Here is a 21497-nt window from a genome sequence, read left to right as displayed (position 1 = left end):
CTGCTACTTGTTTTGTTTAATGTTTAGCTTGTGTTGGATACAAAATCTTTTACTTCATTTGTTTAAGTAAAATTCTGCTACATTAGTAAAGATTAACAAGAGCTCATCGTTTATTTGTCCTTGTTATCGATAACAGATGAACGTCGGTTTTCGTCGTTGGTTCTTATAAGCCGCAGAGTTAGTTAACAAACCAATAATTACATTCATTGTCTGGTACACAATTTTTTTTTTACTTTCCAATTTGTATCTGCGAGTACAAAGAGTAAATCAACGCTTGTCTGTGTTAATACGTTTTTTAATTAGAAGGTAGCTGTACGACTACACCCAGTCATTTACTCTTTTTTTCATTCTTTTGTTGGAACACGTCAGGGCGTAACGTGAATTTCTTTCAGCATAAACAGAAATTTTATTTGAAAAAGCAATTCACACATTTAACATTTTGTTGACATTTTTGATCATTTATCAAATGATTTTACATGCATTTATACCTAACTAACATAGCCATCGTTGTTAACACATCCTCCCAAGAATCCACAAATTTCATGTTGTGTGATCACACATAAACACAGCTGATAAAACCATAATTGCTGCACTTCAAAACATAATTTTTCAAGTAAATAATTGTTCAGTGGGTTATATATTAGAAGTTTGAATAGCGTTTAGTACGCTCAAAACTACACGTTTACAGCCATACACGACACACATATCCATAACCATTTACTGCGAGTTATGTGTGCAAGAATTTTAGAAGTGTACTCCCTATTAGAAACTCGGTTCAGAGTACATCAAACAAATAAGTTTCTCATGTTTATGTTTGCGGTGTATGGCATGTGTTAACTATACATATATCCAATAGATGCTAATTGTCGATACCATAGAAAGTGAAGTTGAGTTCTTCCAATAATATGAACTTTAAGAGTTGAAATAACATAAATAATATTTCCAGTATACATTCTCTTGTGTGTGGTAAAGTGACACGAAATTGAGCCGAATGATTGTTTCCATGGAACATGCCACAGAAATATGAAGCTTTTGCAATTCACTATAGAAATTGTGTTATACAGTTATATTAAACACCCCGCCTCTGCTGTATGACCACAAAATTTATAGAAATTGTTTTCTCTTATGAAATTAAATTTGAATTCAACAATGCAACATAAAAACTAAGTTTCTATGTTTATGACACATAAATTAAATTTTTCTTCAAGAAATTTTATATTTCCTAAAGATGTAAAATAAATGGTTTTTTTGGTTCGTCCAAAGAGGATAAATCCATTAAGACATTTCGGAATGCAGTTGTCGTGTATGTTAATTATAAATTAGATGGTGAAGCGAGTCGTCCTTATTTAATAGTCATTTGAAAAAAGAAAAATGTATGGTGCCTCAATGTATGCATCACATAGTATTATCGACAATCGAATCAAGTGTTTGTATCGTCACCGTTTATTAACTAAACATATAGGAGGGAACAGTTATTGTAGTGTTTCAATAAGTCCATCCTTTCATATTCATTTCAATCGACATATAGTTTGATATGTGTTTCCTTATTGAGTGACAATTACGAAATAAATTATTTACCGAGAAATTGCATATCAGCTAAACATATTTAATAATTACTTGTTCTCTATTTCAGACACAGAATGGGCTTTATACATCGGATTGACCGTAGTTTGTGCTATTTGCGTTGCGTTGGGCGTAATTTTGTCTCGTGGTGTACGAAAAGGTAGACGACTTCCACCGTACAGTATTGCACGCACAGGTAAGCATAGCGCATTTAAACAAATAAATTTAAAATCCCCCTTTTTCACTTTATACAACAACGTTATCTATATCCTAACTAAATTACCTACCATGCATTTTACACATTGAGCATAACATTTATAACTGTTGTTAGCATATGCATATAGATACATAAAATCCATTTTCTAAACCTCGCCAGTAAGCATGGGGAATTAATTTATAGTTGCAGTTAAACCCGCATATAATCCGCTGCATATAAAAATAAACATACCGAAAAACACTTGTTTTCTGATAGTAAAAATATATTCCACACTCAAATTGTATGTTTTTGAGCTAAGTAAGGGAAAAAAATGCACTTCAATAATAAACATTTTCTTGTGTACGACTTTTACGGCCTTCGTCGTCCATATAAACTCTCGACGGTATTAAGATATGTAAGACGAAGTGATCCATTTACAGAAAAAATACAAAACGTACATTAAACGACCTAACTAACTACCAAAATAACAGTTTCCATAGCATAAAATGTTCGGTACTGTCGCCAGATAGTCGCTGTGATATGTAATACATATGAAAATGGTGTGTTTTTATAGCCAACTAGCTTTTCAAAACCATAAATTTCCAAATTAAACAAAACCCGAAAATTTTTGTTTCAATAAAATATAAATTACGTTTAACTATTATGTTTATCGATGAAATTTTGTTAAAACTTTTCGGCTAAAACTATACTCGACAATTTTGGTGTTGATAGCTGTGTGGTAAAGACAACCTAGATATATACAACTCACATATCTAGATGCGTATACGACGGTATTTATGTTGCTGCATATATACATACATCGGAGAATTTATACGCCATTGATTAATAATTATTGATCGAAACACAGCGTGATTTTAATGTTTATCGGATGAAGAAATTTTATTGTTATTGTGCACTTAAACGTTAATGTAAAGCGAACGCATAATTGACTCCGTCTATTTACACGTATACACCCGTTAAAGTGTATAATACGAAAGTGTTTCAGTATAACTAATGAAATTGTCGTAAAGTTATTTACTATTCTAATTTCTCTACGTTTATTATATCTATCGAAGTAAACTCAACGTAGGACACAATTATGTGTAGTGGACACAAAGCGATGTCTTTAGTGTATGAATGAACATCTGCATCGGAGTGACGTACTTTTTTTTGTTTCGTTTAATAATTTCGAAATATACGAAGAAAGTAGTCTGTAACAACCAAGCGATAAACTCGTTGAAAGCGTTTCAGTCTTTTTGTTCAGAGGTAGTCAGTGTCATTGAGCTGTGCTGATTATGTTCCATATGAAAAAAATTCAACAGAAACAGGATTCGTCAACTTTGACTTAACTACGTGAAGTCTTCCCCAATTTACAAACATTATCACATCCCGAAAAAGATCGGTTAATCTATGTCATATGTTATCGATCACGAGAAAAACCTTAGAAAAACTTGTTCAAATTTTTTTTGCAGCCATTTAAAATGCGAACCGTTGATGTTCTGCGAAATATTTAGCAATAAATCAATTACACAACCTGAGTTTCATCGAGTTTTTCTTCATACGAAAACAAAAACAAAACGTCAAAAAAATGAAGTAAAAGATTGGAAATCAATCTAATAAAAATATTTTCATTTTCATTTACATTGCCTAATCACGTAAAGCATTGTACCTACGATGTTCAAAGTTGTGTATTTGACAAGTGGGGAACACCCCACTTATCAAATACACAACTTGGAACATCGTAAGTAACATACTATTTATCAAATGAAGTAATAGATCCAATAATGCTTTCCGTCTGTGAAATATTAGGATAATATCCATTTATTTCAGGCTAAGGCTTGATTTCAACTTACCAAAAAAGTATAGAGCCAAAATTGAACTTTTTCAATTTTTGCTTTGTTTATTTGACAGCTAGCTCTCACACTGAGTACTTTTTGTTGAGTGGAAACCATACTTAACATCTTAAGACAATCAATCAGTTGTCTCAGATGAGACGAAGAGACACATGTTACACAATCTTGTGGCTCTCTCTTTCTTTTATACGCCCGGACCCGCGTTACGTTCAAAAAGTAGCTTGAATATTTATTTACACAAATCTAATTTGAACGGAATAAATTAATAAAGCCGAGAAAGCGAAACAATGAACTTTTCATGGTTCTAATGGTTCGTAACATACCATATAAGTTAGACATATATATCGTTTTAAACGAAGTCGGCATTCTGATTCATTATCATCATAAAGTTATTAGGGTAAATTGTTGAATAACAAATGCCGCAAAATTCTCGGTATTTACAATGGTAAAATAATTGTTAATTAATTAATTAATGAAGCGTATTATAAATTTGTAACACCTCGTAATTATATCGTAACACCTAATTCATGAGCATACGGAAAATAGGCGTATAAAATGATTGTTCATTCATTTCGACGGCACATATTTTCATATGTGAAATGCGTGTACAGGCGACGACCAAAGATAGGCAAGGTACACACACAAAAAAATATATATCAAAATCGAGTTCTTATCACAATAGGTACCCATAATACCATACCACTACTTTTTTCGTTGATTGATGCATCGGCGTGTTTTTGTAACTTTGATTTAAATTTAATCACATATTAATACACCTCCTTATTGACATTCGTACTCGACACTCATAATCTTATCAGGGAAAAAAGTCAATATTTATACGAATTTTTTGTTCGTAATGGAACGCTGTTGGGACGGAAGTGTATAACATTTTCAAGAAATATTAATGAAACGAAAATGTGGCTCATTGTAAAATTAAACGAAAACGTCGATTTTATTACGCAAATATTAAAGTACCATGTAATTTGTCGACATTAAACAGCTCATTGCTTGTTGTTATGTCATATATATACAAATATATATGTGATGCATACACACTTACACCTTTTTTTTATTTATTATTATTATTTGATATCAGTTTCGGTTCCATTTGGATTTTCGTTTTTAATCGAAACCAACAAAATTAATTATGAATGTTTTATTCCCAGATAAGTTGTTTTCGATGATGACATATACACATAGAAATTCAATTATTGCAGAAGAGACTTAATTAATTATAATTTCGGATACGTAATATAAATGGGTTCATAAAATCCAGACGAATATTTTGTGGTTTTAAGCGCTCTGCTGTTATAAAAGCGGATTAAATACTAATATTTTCATTGGGAAAATGAATTCCGAATGTATAACTAAACAGTTTATTGAATTTACCGTCGGTGTAGCTGTTTACAAGATTGAGTAGAAAACAGATGTTGAAGCTGAGTTTTTAGTAGTAAATAGAACACGTTTTAGAAGTAAAGATTGATCACACTCCAGAGACACCTTTTAAACCGCTAATATCGACCGAAACCATCTATCGGCGTGAAACATATCAAGTTTTTAGTATTCACATAAAAGCCAGATAGATTTGAGTTACATACAATCTTTCACTGGAAGTATCGCCGCCTACAGTAGGATCTAACACTAAATCTGTACATTTATCTGACTACGCAATACCTTACAGTTTAAGTATCATATTAATCATTTAATTCACTTTATGTCTTACCGTACTTTTTATCTAGGCTGATGCTATTCGCACTCTCTTATTGATATTTTTGGTAGGTCTTCCTCACTGTCATCTATCCACACATTATCACTTGTCTCTCATTATACTCAATTTTTTAGAAACCGCAAGCATATCGCTCTATACTCATTAAATCTATTACTTCTATTGATAGCCTAGATTTTGATTCAAAATCTTTTACTTCATTCACTATAAAAGATCGCAACCAACAGTCATTGCTTGTTTTTTTTTAATTAATGTCGATAACAGATGAAAAACAGTCGCACAGGCGCTTGTGTCAGAAAAAACAGGTCCGATTGCAAAAATGTATGGAGAAATTAGATTTTCAAAGAAGCGAAATTCTTTGGCAGATTTTCGTTTCCAATCGAATGACCCAACTGAAAATCTCGAACAACGCAACGCTAGCGTATTGACACAAGAACCTGGACAATAATCAGCAAAATGATACAAATGTTTACGGAATACCCAAAAAACACGAGCCTTAATTTTCGGACTACATTCTCGTTTTATTTTCTATGACTCCCTATAAAGATTAAGTCAGTATAACATGCCAAACTGAATCTGTAATAAAACAAAAACTATCTTTTTCTAGTCATTACACGATCATGTTTCGCTGATTATGTGAGCATCGTGACTGTAGTTGTAGTTACTGAAAAACTTTCGAAAATTGTTGTTATTGCAGGACCTCATAATTTTTGCAAGAGAAAAAAATTCGCTTTCATATTTTACGGTTAACGAAACACCAATAAATTGAAAGCGACCAATAAAATATTGAATTTCGTTAAATTTATAGTTTCACGTCTCGGAAAGAATGCATAACAAAATCCACATAAAATCAGATTTATCGAACGTATAAACAACATTAGTTGTCAATAAATTTTCTTTCTTAAAACGTTTGCATTCAGAACGGATTAGCAAACGTGAAATGTTAAGGAAAACTAAAAATTTTTCTTTCTTTTTTCTAAACTGTTTTTCGTACACATAATTTGGCCACAGAGACATGGTTTGATGAGACGTTTGTTTCTGGATTTTATTTTTTATTTTTCGACAACCAAACCATAAAAATGCTTTTCAACGTTAAAAATTTAAGTAAATAATGCGCTTAATGAAGACAAACATAAATTTCATTCTTTAATATGTTATTTATTTTTAAAATGATTTTTTGTTTCTTGCTTTTTCCTATACATCCAATGTGTATGTTTAATGGCAGACTCTTGTGTATATAACGAATATACTATACACTCTCTCTCCCATCGAAAGATGAACTTAGCTGATTTATTGCGACCCTAAACAAAATGTCAAACTGCAACTATTTTAAGAAAAATATAACAAGTCATGTCGTTAAAACTTTTCTTTGAATTTTTTTTTTCTTCTTCGTCGTCGTCTTAACATGCTCTCCTCCGCTATATTAACTGACTTCCTTATATTTGTTTTTAGATATTATATTGGAAAGCAACTAAAATAAAATCGGAAAATATGAGCCAAACTTTTTTTGTGTGTGTCTTTAATGTATACCATTCATCCAACATGTATGGTGTTTGTATGAAAGGAAGTTTTATTGGTATGGAAGAGGATGTGTATTACAATAAGTTATGCTGGTAAATATCGAAGGAAATGATATCCAGTCATTATATGTTAGGGTGGCGGGATGCTGCGGGGCAACGTCGATGAATTCAATCCATTCTTTCTGTGTGCATATAGAGTGTTAATCTGGTGGTTGAATAATGTCTACAGGAAAATAAACAAATATTTCATGGCAAAAGAGTAAACGAATACGGTAATATACCGAATCTGTTCGGCATTCATAGAGAAACATCATTGTTAACACACAAAAGTATTTGTGTCGGGAAAGCGATGACCGCAACGAATATCTATTTTCTTTGTGTCTCGCTGAATTCTATATCGAACGTTAAACAGACAAGTATTTTAAATACAATGTCTGGGTGAGCTCAGAATAAAAAGCAGGAGATGCTTAACAAATTCGGGCGAGACAACGTCAACTTAAATAAATGACATAGACGCGTGATTCGCCTAATCGCCGCCATAAATGAATGACCAATTGTCTGTTCACGTAATTTGTAGCTTTCTTAATTAAAGTGCACAGCTCGTAGGATAAAATATCTGATGCATGTCACATTAAATGCAAACCAATCAGAATTTACATACCTGTCCGCTGTGTATCGGTACAGCACGACTTTGTTGGAATATATTTACGAAATAAAGTCTCTCACAAAACCACCAATTTGAATAATCTGCAATTTTATTGATTTCCTTTTAGCCATTATAATTCCTGCGGCTATGCAAATGATATGCAAAAGAAATACTCGGTTTTCTACCAACAACGGTTGTGACAAACTTCTTGTATAGTAATTTCCTCTCTTATTTTTTTATTACAGAAATGCAACCGGAATATTTCCATGACCCAGACAAAAAAACGATGCAATTTCAGCCTGATTTAACCCAAAACAATCACGCTGCCAATTACGAATATCCACCGTTGAATCCACATAATGGACATTTACCAATTGGACAGAATATACCGATGAAAATATCACGATCGATATCCGAACATCATTATGATGTACCTCATTTAGCTACCAAGTACGACCACTTTAACATGCTAATTTAACTCTAATTTTAATTCCACTTTTTTTCACGATTATTTGAACATGTAACGAACATTCGATTTTGCATTCTAGCTATGCAACACCAGTGGACAAAGTGAGCGGAAATGATTCATACTCATCATCGAATTATTCAAAACGAATTCACAGCACAGATTCATTGGCAACAACAACGAATACATGTGAGGATAACATTTTTTTATTCAATCGAATGGAAATAAATTTTAATTTCGTCTCTCTCCAAATGTTATTAGCTGATTCAACCTATGACGTCGCTACAGAGCCCCCAACATTGCCAATGAGTCACAAAACATTTCCCAAATCAAATACCGTTCGACAAGTGGTTACCTCAACTGGTGGGTGGCTGAAATTAAACAATGCATGCATTGCCTTATCGATACCCGAAACAGCCGTCAGCAAGAACCAGAGGCATAGTGTCTTTCTGTCGGTGTTGAACGAAGAGAATCTTAAAATATCCATTCCGGGTATTTGCTCACACATTTCGCCGGTTATTCATTGCGGTCCCGTTGATGTAAGCCTGAGCAAACCAGCCGTACTACGAATTCCTCATTGTGCCGAAAAGCTAGATCAATGGCGTGTATCGCTGTATTACTCCAACGCTCACATTCAGGAGTCTGAACCGAAATGGCGAAAATTGGTTACCCTCGGCGAGGAAACTATTAACACACCAGCTTATGTGCAAATGGACGACAGCTACGCTTTTGTCATGACTGATTTCTTAGGACGCTTTGCCATAGTTGGTGAATCATTATCCACTGGAGTTGGTGCAGTGAAACGTTTAAAACTGTTTTGCTTCGGTCCGTCAATTCAACCAGGCTCCGATTCTACGATACGAGTTTATGTCATCGAAGATTTGCCAAGTTCTAAGGATCACTGCACTTATCTCGAGAGTAAATTGGGTGGTGTCTTTCTGTGTCAAAGTACACCGTTCATGTTTCACGACAGTGGACACGATTTGAATCTGGGCATCAAATGTGACGGTGGATGGCGGCCAAAGCTGGGATCGGAAAGTCAAACGATTCCATTCTCTCATGTGTGGAACAATGGTATGGCATTGCATTGTGCTTTCGCCATTGAACGAAGCGAACAAGAATCGCATGGACTACGGATTGACGTTTCGGCACGGCAGCGGCAAGGTGGCGAAGTGACTGCAACGCATTTCACTCCATCGCTGCTACCGTTCGATTTACCCACCGTAGACGAGATGTACAGTGATGGTTCGGTCAAAAGTGTGACTGTATCGAACAAAGGCGTGAACACCGTACAAGATACTGAAGTAGCTTTTAAGTTAACACGACAGGCGAAACGAGAACTGTGTTGCTGTTTAGATCCACCGACAACACGGGGAAATGACTGGCGAATGTTGGCTCAAAAATTAGGCGTTGATCGGTACATTGCCTATTTCGCCACGAAACCCTCGCCAACGGAACAGATCTTAGATTTATGGGAGTGCCGCAATAGAGACAACAATGATTTGGTTAAGTTGACGGTGTTCTTGAGGAATATGGGACGCTTGGATGCCGTCGAAATACTGGAACGTACTCTAGGACCAGCTTGGTTGTAAAAAAGTGTTTTTTTGTTGTTATCTGAATCCTTATAGTTTTCGAACATTAAATTTTTTTGGAAGAATTATGTTACAGGGCCTAAACGAATGGATAGTAAGTTTCCGATTGGTTTTTTGTTTAATTTTGTTTTTCCTTACAAAGGGCTTTGGGTTATATGCTGTTTACAGGTCTTTTTTTTGACGCCACAACAGTGGACGCAATGCTTTAATTTTCAAGATGATAATTTAAACACTTTGTCTGATATTATCGTCCGGGTTTTCATCGGAACAGACCCCATAAACTTTGACTATACTTAAAACTGAAAATTTACAATAAAAACTGATGATGAACAATTAACAGCAATTTGTGACAACTGTTGGAATTCCTTACCTTAACAAGTAATAAATTCCGAACCAAATCAAAATTACACTGCCCTATGATCCATATCATATTTGCTCTACCACACACTGCCATTTTAAAGACAAAACGAATTAAATGCCGTTTAGTATCATCTCGTATCACACATAATCATCTCAATTTATTTTAAATAAAAAAAGATGTAAATTTCGTACTCGTACTACTCGAACCAGAAAACCCATTATTTGAGTATCAAATGGTCGACCAGATAAAGTGTAAAGTTTTATGGAATTTTTCGTTTAAGAAATGAAGAAATTAAAAAAAAATTGTTCATATTAACAACTTAATGTTAGACCGGTTGGTACGTGATTGTGAGGCTAAATGATGGCTTTTCCTCATTTACGGTAATTTCACAGGTCACAGGACGAATATTAATGGAATTTTAACTGCATTTAAATGTAATAATTGTCGTTAACAATCGCAGAAAAAAAATTATCTCTCTATCACATATAGCAATATTTTGCCGTTGGCCGATTAGAGGGACTTCGAGCCGCAGTCTTTCGGGAAAAAAAATATTTTAACGAAATCTAGGACGTCTTATAGTCAAATTAATGTGTAATATCAACATAATGTTCGATAAAACAAAAAAATAGTCAACTGTGTAAAACTAGAGTTGATTTGTTTGTTTTTTTTGTGAAACTCTTTACTTAAATAAAACGATGAACTGACACCAAGAACAATTTAAAGAAAATATTTATCATTAAAACAATTTATAACCAAAACTCATCCCAACTAAAAACAGACATATTTAAATGGAAACAAAAATGAAAAATCTTTAACTAAAATATCGTACATATACATAAAATAGACATAACAATGGAATAAAACCGAAAAAAAAGACTTAGGACGAGCGAGGACGATGATTCGAAAAAGAAAATGTTAGAATTTAAAAAAAACTCTTTTGTATTGTGTACAAAAACAAAATAATCTATTTGATAGAATTGTAGCGTAATAAGAAGTGAAAAAAGTAGTTTTGATACCTGTTATATATAAATATATTATATAGTTGATATTAATGAATCAAAAAAGAAAAATAAAAGAAAAAATGGAAATAAAAAAGATGAAAAACTAATAATGAATTAGAAATTATATTCGGCGTAGATATAACAATAGAAATTTAAACAAACAAAAAATATAAAAAAATTAAAATTATGTTAAAAAGAACAAGAAAATTAAAAAAAGTAGAAGTGAAGTTAAGACAGTGTGTAAATACAACCAACAAAACGATAATAATATTAAAGAAAATGTATTTATGATAAAATTGGTTTCCATTAATTTTTGTTCATTCATTATTATCTACCCCACAACCAACGTTTGCAGACAATGGTGCAATGGTAAAGTGTAAGTATAATGTCGATTTATTGGTTAATTTTTAGCGTTAACAGTGATAGATGGATTCAGATTTCGAAGCTAAAAATTTAAAACCACAGAAGATAGATTCTTTCAGTCGAGGGGTGACGCACTTCCATTTAATCCATTTAATCCATTAAATCCATTTAATCCATTTAATCCATTAAATCCATTAAATCCATTAAATCCATTTAATCCATTAAATCCATTTAATCCATTAAATCCATTTAATCCATTTAATCCATTTAATTAATTAAATCCATTTAATTCATTTAATACATTAAATCCATTTAATCCCTTAAATCCATTTAATCCAAAAAAAAAAAAATTAGTTTTACCGAAATAATTAGGCTACCCACCTGAGAAATTTGTAAAGTAATTGCGAAAAATAGATTTGCACGATCCCGAGCTCGTTTAAGTACTCGTGAGGTATAGGAAAAATTGTTTTGTTAAAAATGGTATTAAATTTATTTAATCCATTTAATCCATTTAATCCACTTTACACCAAAAACTCCTAAAAGTGGATTTTTTCGCTTTTTAACATTGTAGTATGAGTTGTAGTACGTGGTTCGATCAAAATCAACAATTTTTAAGACTTTTACAGTATTTGGTAAAATGAAGTTTTTTCGAGGGGTTCTAGATTAAATGGATTAAATGGTATTAAATGGATTTAATGGATTAAATGGATTTAATGGATTAAATGGATTTAATGGATTAAATGGAATAAAAATTGGATTAAATGGATTAAATACGAAAAAACTTCATTTTACAAAATACTGTAAAAAACTTAAAAATTGTTGATTTTGATCGAACCACGTACTACAACTCATACTACAATGTAAAAAAGAGAAAAAAATCCACTTTTAGGAGTTTTTGGTGTAAAGTGGATTAAATGGATGAAATGGATTAAATAAATTTAATACCATTTTTAACAAAAAAAAAATCCTTTACCTCACGAGTACTTAAACGAGCTGGTGATCGTGCAAATCTATTTTTCGCAATTACTTTACAAATTTTTCAGGTTAGTAGCCTAATTATTTCGGTAAAACAAAAAAAAAATTTTTTGGATTAAATGGATTAAATGGATTAAATGGATTTAATGGATTAAATGGATTAAATGGAAGTGCGTCACCCCTCGAGTTTTTTCCTATTTAATCTATTTAATCCAATTTTTATTCCATTTAATCCATTTAATCCATTTAATCCATTTAATCTAGAAGTGAGTTACCACTCGCTCTCAGTGCTATTTGTTTCGGTTGTCCGTTAGGAGTCGTTGTGATAGTAGATATAATATTGGTTTTCTAAGCTGCAAATTCACATCGAACTCGCAAAAGATTTCTTTTTGACGTTCTCTTTTTCCTGAGTCTGACATTGTTACACTAAAATCGAATTCTTAGCAACAGACAAAGTTCATTTGTTTTTTAGAAGAAGAATATCTTCATAGAAATGAAGCTATGTACTGTAACAAGCTATTCTTACATATAAATACATCGACACACTTAGAGACAACAACTCACAGACACATCTTGTTTTTCGTCTTTCGCTCACCCTCTCCAAGAAACCCAACTGTATCATAAAATTTTGCAACATAAACGTAAAATCGAAAAAATACGAAATTTCAATTTTTACGTAACGCTCCAGACGCTCCAGAAAATAGTTAGTTTTCTTACTATCATTTTGATCTGAAAAAGTTACTAAAAAGTGACTAAGACCAAGGCAGGGTAAAATAAACCAGGTAGGAGTGGTTTAATTCCCTTGACTGTAAGTCATGGGTTTTACAGAAACAAATACACCGTAGGTAACACGTTCGTTCACTATGATTAAAAATGTATGGAAATGTGATGAAAAAACGTTAAATGTAAAATTTTGTGCTCTTTGTTAACACGATAACTTGAGTAAATCTCAACCGATTTTCAAAAACTTTTTTTTTATTCGATGAAGCATTTCAATTCTCAGGTCAAGTTCAAAAATGGGTGGTATCGGTTCAACCATCTGGGAGTAGTTCTCAGAAGACGCCTTTTCTGCTCTTTGTTAACACGATAACTGGAGCAAAGTTCAACCGATTTTTTTTATTCATTGAAACATTGAAATCCTCATGTCAAGTTCGAAAATAGGTGGTATAGGTTCAACCATCTGGAAGGAGTTCTCAGAAAAAGCCCTATCTGCTCTTTGTTCACACCGTAACTGGGGTTATTTTAAATAGATTAAAAAAAAGTTTGTAAAGCACAGAATTCCTGAGGTTAGGTTTCAAGATACATTATATTGGTCTAACAATGTAGCTGCTGTTGCTAAAGGAATTTTCAATAATTGCTTCTTGTTATTTTATTTTGTCTTATTAACGAAAGCGATTAAACCACAAAAAATTAACGAGTGTGAAGTTCACACGAGTTTAATTTTTATTGAAGACATAGAGAATAGAGAATAGAGAATAGAATATTATTATAGACAATAACGGTCTAATATGAGCATAAAACCAGACCAATAACAGAAAATATAAAGTTGTGAATCAAAAATTAATATCGTTTTGTAACTTCACAAAAATTTCCAGTAAAACTAAACTTATTGAATTATTAATGAGAAAGACCGTTCTAGTATAGTTCTTTTTAATCAACCAATAAAAAAATCTTTTCAGAAGCTCAAGTTGAGACAGTCAAGGGATCTGACCCACCCAACAGGTGGGACCTAGTACACTGTATGAAAATGAACTCAAATGAACACTGACATTGAACATAAATTGAATTAATTTTATTCGAAAAATACAAAGCCACTAGATAATTCAGGTCCCTACTCAGATCAAGCGCTCCTGCCTGGATTACTTTACTCTGCCATGCTAAAACGGATGACGACCACAACTTCACTAGAGTAAATGCTTTTTTCTCTGCTCAGTGACATAAATTAGTAAATTAGTAAATTAGTATTATAATTGTAAATTCTTGTGCATTATTGTTGAGATGAGGACGCGCGTACGGATCAGTTGAAAAAAGAATAAGATTCTCTCTGGCTGTTGTTCTCTTAGAAGTTCTAATGTATAGCAAAGAGTATGTTGAAGCTAGAGTTTAGAGATTCTGTATCACATCTTAAAAATTGTAGTTCCTTAAGATTGTTGTCTTAATTTATGTTAAAGTTTGAGTCTTAGTTGCGTAAGGTTTCTCTGTATATATGGTACGGTGTAATGTTACGCTGCAATGCCTAATCAATGGAACTTAACCTGTTACAGACGGCTGTCATCTGTTGTCGACAACGACAGCAATAATGAACGACAAGTTCTGACTAATTAGGTCTTACATAGCAAAAAACATGTTCAAAACAGATGAAGTAAAAGATTTCTGAAATCAACAATCTATCAAAATATTCGATCAAATGAAGTAATAGTAAAACTGCTTGTTTGTGACAGGTTAAAACTTAAGAATATGGCAAAAATATTAAGTGAATATACGGACGGTGTTTGGTTGTAAGGTAGCACCCTATATATCCCTACCCCATACAGTTGTGTTTTTCATTTTATTCACTCGCTACCACCGATAACGGCTAATAGCGGTATATAAAGTATGTCAGGTTGTGCATAGAAGTTGGTAATTCCCTTGACTGAAAGTCAAGGGTCTTACGCCAGAAAATACCCTAAAATGTTTGTTACCACACAATGTATGAAATGTTATCAAAAACGTAATTGTTTGTAACCTATTTTTCTTTGTCATCACGATAACTTGAGTAATTCATAACCGATTTTGATGATTTTTTTTTTAATCGACGAGGAATGAAATTCCTGAGGTTAAGTTCGAAGATGAGCCATGTCGGGGTAAAGCCCTGGAAATTATTCCAGAAAAACAGGATTTTACTCTGATGATAATTGATAATACACCACTGATAATTGATATAATTGATAATTCCCTTCACTGATGATAATTGATAATCTAATGTGTTATTCCCTTGACTGGCAGAAAATAGTGAACAATTTAGGTTCTTAAAATTATACATTTGACATTTGTAAGGTCAAGTTCGACGATGAGCTGTATGGGATTACCGCTTCGGAAGTTATCCCAGAAAATAGAAATGCAATGTATTAAATGAACATTATAAATGATATTCGATAATTGGTATTTGATAATTGATAATTGAAATTTTATATTTGATAATTAACAAGCGGCACCCAAAATTACATGTAATGAAAAAAGTCAAGCAAATCTAACATTAGACAACTCCGACGAGTGTGATGTTTGCGGCCAGATCGAAGCGAGGGTCGTAATTCACACGAGTCGCGGTATCTTATTGTCACATTAGACAACTCGGACGAGCAAGTTTGCGATCAGAGCAAACCTAATATTAAACAACTCTGACGAGTGTGATGTTTGCGGCCCGAGCGAAGCGAGGGTCGTAATTATCACGAGTCGCGGTATCTTATTGTCACATTAGACAGCTCGGACGAGCAAGTTTGCGATCAGAGCAAACCTAATATTAAACAACTCTGACGAGTGTGATGTTTGCGGCCCGAGCGAAGCGAGGGTCGTAATTCACACGAGTCGCGGTATCTTATTGTCACATTAGACAGCTCGGACGAGCAAGTTTGCGATCAGAGCAAATATAATATTAGACAACTCTGACGAGTGTGATGTTAGCGGCCCGAGCGAAGAGAGGGTCGTAATTCACACGAGTTGCGGTATCGTATTGTTAGACAGCTCGGACGAACGAGAAGTTTGCAGCCCGAGCGAAGCGAGGGTTGTAATTCACACGAGTCGCGGTTATTTATTGCAAAATTAGACAGCGAGTCGTGATATTTTGCTTATTACAAAAGAAATAAATTTATGAGTAATTTGAGATTTTTTAGATCCTAAATGTGATGATGTTTAAGGTCAAAATATTGTCATTTGCTTGGACTACAGAAATTGTCCATTCTTAACCAGATGAAAAAATCAATGAAAATAAATTAAGATATCTATAAAAGTCTAATCTGATTGACTATGAAGTTTACCAACATTACCAACCAGCAAAAGACAACATTATTTTGGGAAAATTATCAGTCAAGGGACCCGACCCGCCCAAAAAGGTGGGACCTAGTAGTCGGTTGTGTGATAGTGCCTTACAATACAGGACGTATTCTTTAAGAACATTGTATTAATCGTATTAATTAGCAAGCTAAGACAAATGAAACAAAAGATTGTATTGCAATTTATTGTAAATATTGTAATCAAATCAAGTCATAGATTCAATACGTAACTATCCCAACGATATGCATGCCGTCTGTATAATGTTATGTTGATTATAAGCAATATGATGTAGTTGTGAGTGTATGTCTCATACAGCCCATACAGCGCATGACCGAAAGTGGTATTTCTTTTGCATCGACGATCTATGCGATCCTAACAGTGAAAATAGGTACTTCAGCATCACACACTCAAATTTGATTTAAACGCGCGCAGAATATTCGTTTTAAATCAGCTATTCAACCACACTCAGTCGAATGAATTCGATCGTAAATTATTTATATTTTAGAGTTCTTTGAAGACGTACATGTCAAATTTAGGAGGAAAAATTTAGAAAAATGTTTAACCTGTTACAGACGGCTAGCATATTAGCAGTATTATTATTGGGCCTATTACTTCCATCGATCAAAGTATTTTTAATCGGTTAATTTAAATCTTTTATGTTGTGTTTTTTCTTGAATGATTTAGTAATCACCCAATGAGCTGTTGAATTTTTCCAGTTTTCTGTTACTTTCCAATAAGAAAAGTCGATGTACCTCAGTTTCGATTAGAATTATTATATACGACACGTTAAATTTTGACTCGAAGGTTTAGTCAAACAAATCAGTCAACAAACCTCAAAGAAAGAAATGGTACTTGCGCAAGTCACTTACAAAACTGCTGACATCACTGTAGGTGCACTTTTTAGAAGCAATGTCGCTTATTCCAAATTGTTGAATTTTTCCAATTTATAATAAAACTATGCTGTCATCACGTGACGGTCACCATTTTTCAGAAGCAATGTTTCTTAACTCCAAATTCAGCAATCAGTGCGATTTTATTTTCAGAGCAATAGAGCTTCCTTTATAGAAATACGTTTTTAGTTTTGGGTGCATTTCGAAAAAAAAATCTTTTTTGTTGGGGAGGGGTGTGAAAAGTTAAACAAAAGCTTTTGTGAATTCGGGCGATTCCCAGAGAATTTTTGTATGTAATAAACTCAAACGTATAGCTCTCACGGTTATCTTTGAAAAATGAGGTTGAACGAGTGTGGTACCTAACAAAATTACTTTCTCGCAATGATAAGAACAAATAGAACCAAAAATGTTTTTTGTAGCACCTGGATTTTCAGCCTTGTTCCCATCACCAAACTTATTCCTTGAGTGAAACCTAAATCGAATTTCAGCACGGTCGACCATATCGATTGATCTCCCAACCTTATACATCTTAATGACCTTTTTGTTGCCATCAGATATTTTGTCATGAAGAGTCTCCACTAAAGACATCTATTGAGAAATAGAACCGGAACGAAAGAGAATAGATTTGAGTTATTAAAGAAATAACCAGCGATTTCTTTCATTGATCTAGTTTCTCTAGGCATGATCTTTCCTCGAGCATTTACTCGAATCTTAGGATATTATTCTTATAAAAGAAAATCAACAACAAAACGAAACTTTTCTTCAGTATGATAACCAAACTTTATTCGTCCGATATGTATAATGTAATTGAGGGAAGTATCCGAAACTTTTCCTCGTCACTGCTTTTCATGTTGCGTCAAGAGATCAACGGCGTGTTGATTGCTATTGTCGTAATTACGTTCCTTAGCCAGATCAAGAGCGGTCTTACCATCTTTATCCTTAACCGCAGAATCAGCACCATTTTCGAGTAACAATTCTACAATTTTACCACGATCTAAAAATAACCAGTTTTCAGATATGCAACAGACAGAATAACAAGATCATAAAACGATACTGCTAGAAATGGAACATAAAAATCGCAAAACTTACTTTTATATGCGGCCAAATGCAGCGGAGTTCTTTGGTCGTCTCTTCCATTTCCTCGGCACAGCATATTAACGACAGCCCCGTGTTTGATCAACAAGTCGGCGATTTTATTCTGACTTTCCGAATTAGTTCCGTAATAGGCCACAAAGCATAATGGTGTGTCCCCGTTGTACGTCTTATGATTGACTATCGCTCCGTTACTGATGTTCACTATCATTTCGGCGACTTTTTCAAAGCCGTACTGTGCTGCATCATGTAATGCTGTCTGTCCGTGTTTGTCTGGTAAAGTAACGTCTGCACCATTTTTAATCAACATTTCTGCAATTCTATCGTAGACGACTTGGTCTTTGGGCTCTGAATGTAATGAATGCAATTATATTATAAAATCACCAGAGAAATGATATCTGCTACTATCTGCTATTTACCGCAACTAAAATCACACCCGCGATTCTTGTTAACCAAATGGAATGGGGTGAATGCATTTTGCCTGTCAGTTTTATTAATGTCTGCTCCATGCTTTAATAACATCTCTACCATTTTCTCATCACCTATAAAGACGAAATTTAATAAAATTAGAGTTTGATTTCGCAAACGATCAAATTATAGCTTCGAGAGATGAGAATATGACGCCATGGTTGATGCAAGATTCTGAATGTACAGGTTAGGACAGCCACGAAGGCAATGAAAGTAGATAAGTATCCGTATGTGCTCCGGCTAGAACAAATTTGAACGTTTGGCCATACCTATCCATTTATTTTCATTGCACGAAGGTGGGTGACATCAAAATTGATAAACGCACTCAGTACAGATTGTGTATAAAATTGACTTGACGAAAATGTTTTGGAACCTGTTCTTCATATCTGAAGTGAGTACGTTTATAGTGAGTGGTGTCACCCGCCTCCGTGGTTGTCTTAACTTGTTCTTTCAAAACCTTGGAAAATGTATCATTAAAAAATCTGTTCATATGTGACGTCACAGATCATATGACATTCCCAGGCTAAATCAGGTTCACGTAAGTTAACCTGCTTCCGCAACTTACTATTAGTACATGAGGACGATAATTTTTTTTATCTCCTGCAAGCTGATATTTCATACATTACGCGTTTCTGCATATAAACACAAACACATACATAACCACAGCCTATACGATTGGATAATTCACACATAACCCACCTAGGGTAAATTTACTTTCCATCTACATATTTGAAAAAAAAAATAAAAAATCGCCGAACGGCGGAAGCGAACACGGGACCAGCAGCATATCAACCAAACATGCTGACCACTACGCCAACAAATCACATAACGCGATGCAATTGGTGTCGGTAGTGGTTCGTTAGTCACTTCTACATCGATCAAATAATCAGAGTAGTCGGAATGATGTGATTTGAACGAAATGTTGAGGTGGATAGTATATGTGTGTGAGTAAATAAAGGATTCTCTGTATGATGTTTTTTTTGTTGTGAATGCGTTTTAAAACAACATGCTTAATTAATTAATTTTAAATCCAAATTTTTGTGGTTGTTTCGCTAATGTATGAAATATCAGCTTGCAGGAGATAAAACATTGTTCTACCTTGGTGTATATTTCTCGAATCACTTCTTATGTACAATTGTATATACACTCGCTGGCGCTCGTTATATACAATTGTACATACGAAGTTATTCTCGAAATATACACCAAGGTAGAAAATGTACTATTATTTACCTTTCCTCGCTGCCCGCAGTAGTAATGTATAACCATACCTATCTGGATCGTTCACATTCACAGAAGACAGTAAATGTTCGACGCTCTCAACGTCTCCTGAAATGTTTAGATATTTTGATAAGAATATTAGGACCGTTCGGCCCATGAAAGTTTTCATTTATTACACGGCAGAGTCAAATAAACCAGGCAGTAGCGGTTCATTTTCGAAACGTCAAATAAGGGACCAAGTATATTGTATGAAAATGAACTCAAATGAACACCGACATAAATTGAAAAATTTTGTTCGCAAAATATATTGGGCTACTAGATTATTCAGGTCCTTAGTCAAATCAGCGCTCCTGCCTGGTTAACTTTACTCTGTCCTGATTTATTACCATTTTGAAGAGCTGCAAATGCTTCCTCATTCGCATCTCTGACAGGAGGATCTGAGGTGGCGGAATACTCACTGCATTGATAACCTATTGTGTGTAAAGAGTTCAACTAAGTACGAACACTGAATATTCAAGTTTTGTATAAGCAACTACCTTGGAATACGATCAGCAAGCACAAGCTCAATTCAATGATGAAAAACTTCATTTTATGTGCGAGTTACAGCGTGTAATGAAACTGATTAATTTATAGAAATTGTTAAGCTTGGGTCGACACAATATTCAAATAATCAATCGACTCTGATTAGCTACAAAAATATCTTTAAACCGGGTCAACTAGGAAATATTGATATTGAAACTATCATAATGAGTATATAGAATACATTGCGCAGCAATTATCATCGGAGTAGACAAAATACGTCAGAGCAAAGTGATTGAGAGATGAAAACAAAAGATAGTTCTTGTTGTGCCCAAGGCAAATATAGTGAGGGGGAAATGCATCTCATCCCTTTGTTGAAAGCAAAAAATGAAATAGAAAGTCGGACCATCTGTTGTTTGATAGTGAAAATATTTTTGTGAAATACAAGTAAATCGTAGTCAACCATTTAATGAAAAGATGTCATTGGCATCGAACTTATGTGCTAGGCCGCGCTTCTGAATGGCATTACCTCTTCACTATATTTACCTTGGTTGTGCCTAACGAAGTGCAGAACAGATATGGTCGATCGGCCGATTCATCTTAAACGTACTCTGTCAAAATAATATCAAATTTAGTGCACTCATTTTTATATTATTTTGACATAAAACTGAGTAAGATAAATCCAAGGTTCTGAAAGAACAGGTTAAGACACTTTCGAGTTGATCACGAAGGCGGTGTGATCAAAATTTTCCTGTAACGCCAACTAAGTTTGGAAAATTTTATATGACGATTTCAACTTAACAACAAAAATTTTGTTTTCAAGTTGAATTTTCAAACAATATACATGTCTGATTGTCAAGATTTGTGTTTCACCCGCCTTCATAAGTGTATAACCTGTTCTTTCAGAACCTTAGATGAATCGGCCGATCGACCATACGTACTTCATTCTGCAAGAATTATATTTTATTTTCATCTCTCAATCACTTTGCTCTGACGTATTTTGTCTACTCCGATGATAA

At 33.8% G+C, this 21497-nt stretch overlaps 2 protein-coding genes across 3 annotated transcripts in view; one reads left to right on the top strand and one right to left on the bottom strand.

The window, feature by feature from the left end:
• Window positions 1-11220, top strand: part of LOC119075735 (netrin receptor unc-5) — a 75858-nt gene extending 64638 nt beyond the window's left edge. For both annotated transcript variants that reach the window (XM_037182287.1, XM_037182279.1), the window contains 4 exons: window positions 1634-1759; window positions 7750-7954; window positions 8053-8159; window positions 8232-11220. In XM_037182287.1, the coding sequence (XP_037038182.1) occupies window positions 1634-1759; window positions 7750-7954; window positions 8053-8159; window positions 8232-9562 (1769 nt within the window). In that variant the 3' untranslated portion in view covers window positions 9563-11220. The remainder of the gene's footprint in view (window positions 1-1633; window positions 1760-7749; window positions 7955-8052; window positions 8160-8231) is intronic.
• Window positions 11221-17937: 6717 nt separating this feature from the next.
• On the bottom strand, window positions 17938-20606 carry LOC119077461 (poly [ADP-ribose] polymerase tankyrase-2-like). The gene is made up of 6 exons (XM_037184671.1): window positions 20496-20606; window positions 20346-20429; window positions 19972-20067; window positions 18693-18815; window positions 18271-18621; window positions 17938-18175 (listed from the first exon to the last, which is right to left on the bottom strand). Exons 1-6 carry the CDS (start codon window positions 20545-20547, stop codon window positions 18018-18020), a joined length of 864 nt encoding a protein of 287 aa, XP_037040566.1. The 5' UTR covers window positions 20548-20606; the 3' UTR covers window positions 17938-18017.
• Between the last annotated feature and the right edge of the window lie 891 nt (window positions 20607-21497).

This window comes from Bradysia coprophila, chromosome III (genome assembly GCF_014529535.1).
Source record: "Bradysia coprophila strain Holo2 chromosome III, BU_Bcop_v1, whole genome shotgun sequence".
Classification (NCBI taxonomy): domain Eukaryota; kingdom Metazoa; phylum Arthropoda; class Insecta; order Diptera; family Sciaridae; genus Bradysia; species Bradysia coprophila.
This window is presented reverse-complemented; position numbering and strand designations above follow the sequence as displayed.

What these genes read in the sequence shown, in the direction of transcription:
- LOC119077461 (XM_037184671.1), bottom strand. Translation starts at nt 20,547, where the DNA reads ATGAAGTTTTTCATCATTGAATTGAGCTTGTGCTTGCTGATCGTATTC. An exon ending in CTTGCTGATCGTATTCCAAG is followed by an intron (nt 20,430 to 20,495) that starts GTAGTTGCTTAT and finishes TACACACAATAG; the next exon opens with GTTATCAATGCAGTGAGTAT. An exon ending in CGGGTGTGATTTTAGTTGCG is followed by an intron (nt 18,622 to 18,692) that starts GTAAATAGCAGA and finishes CATTACATTCAG; the next exon opens with AGCCCAAAGACCAAGTCGTC.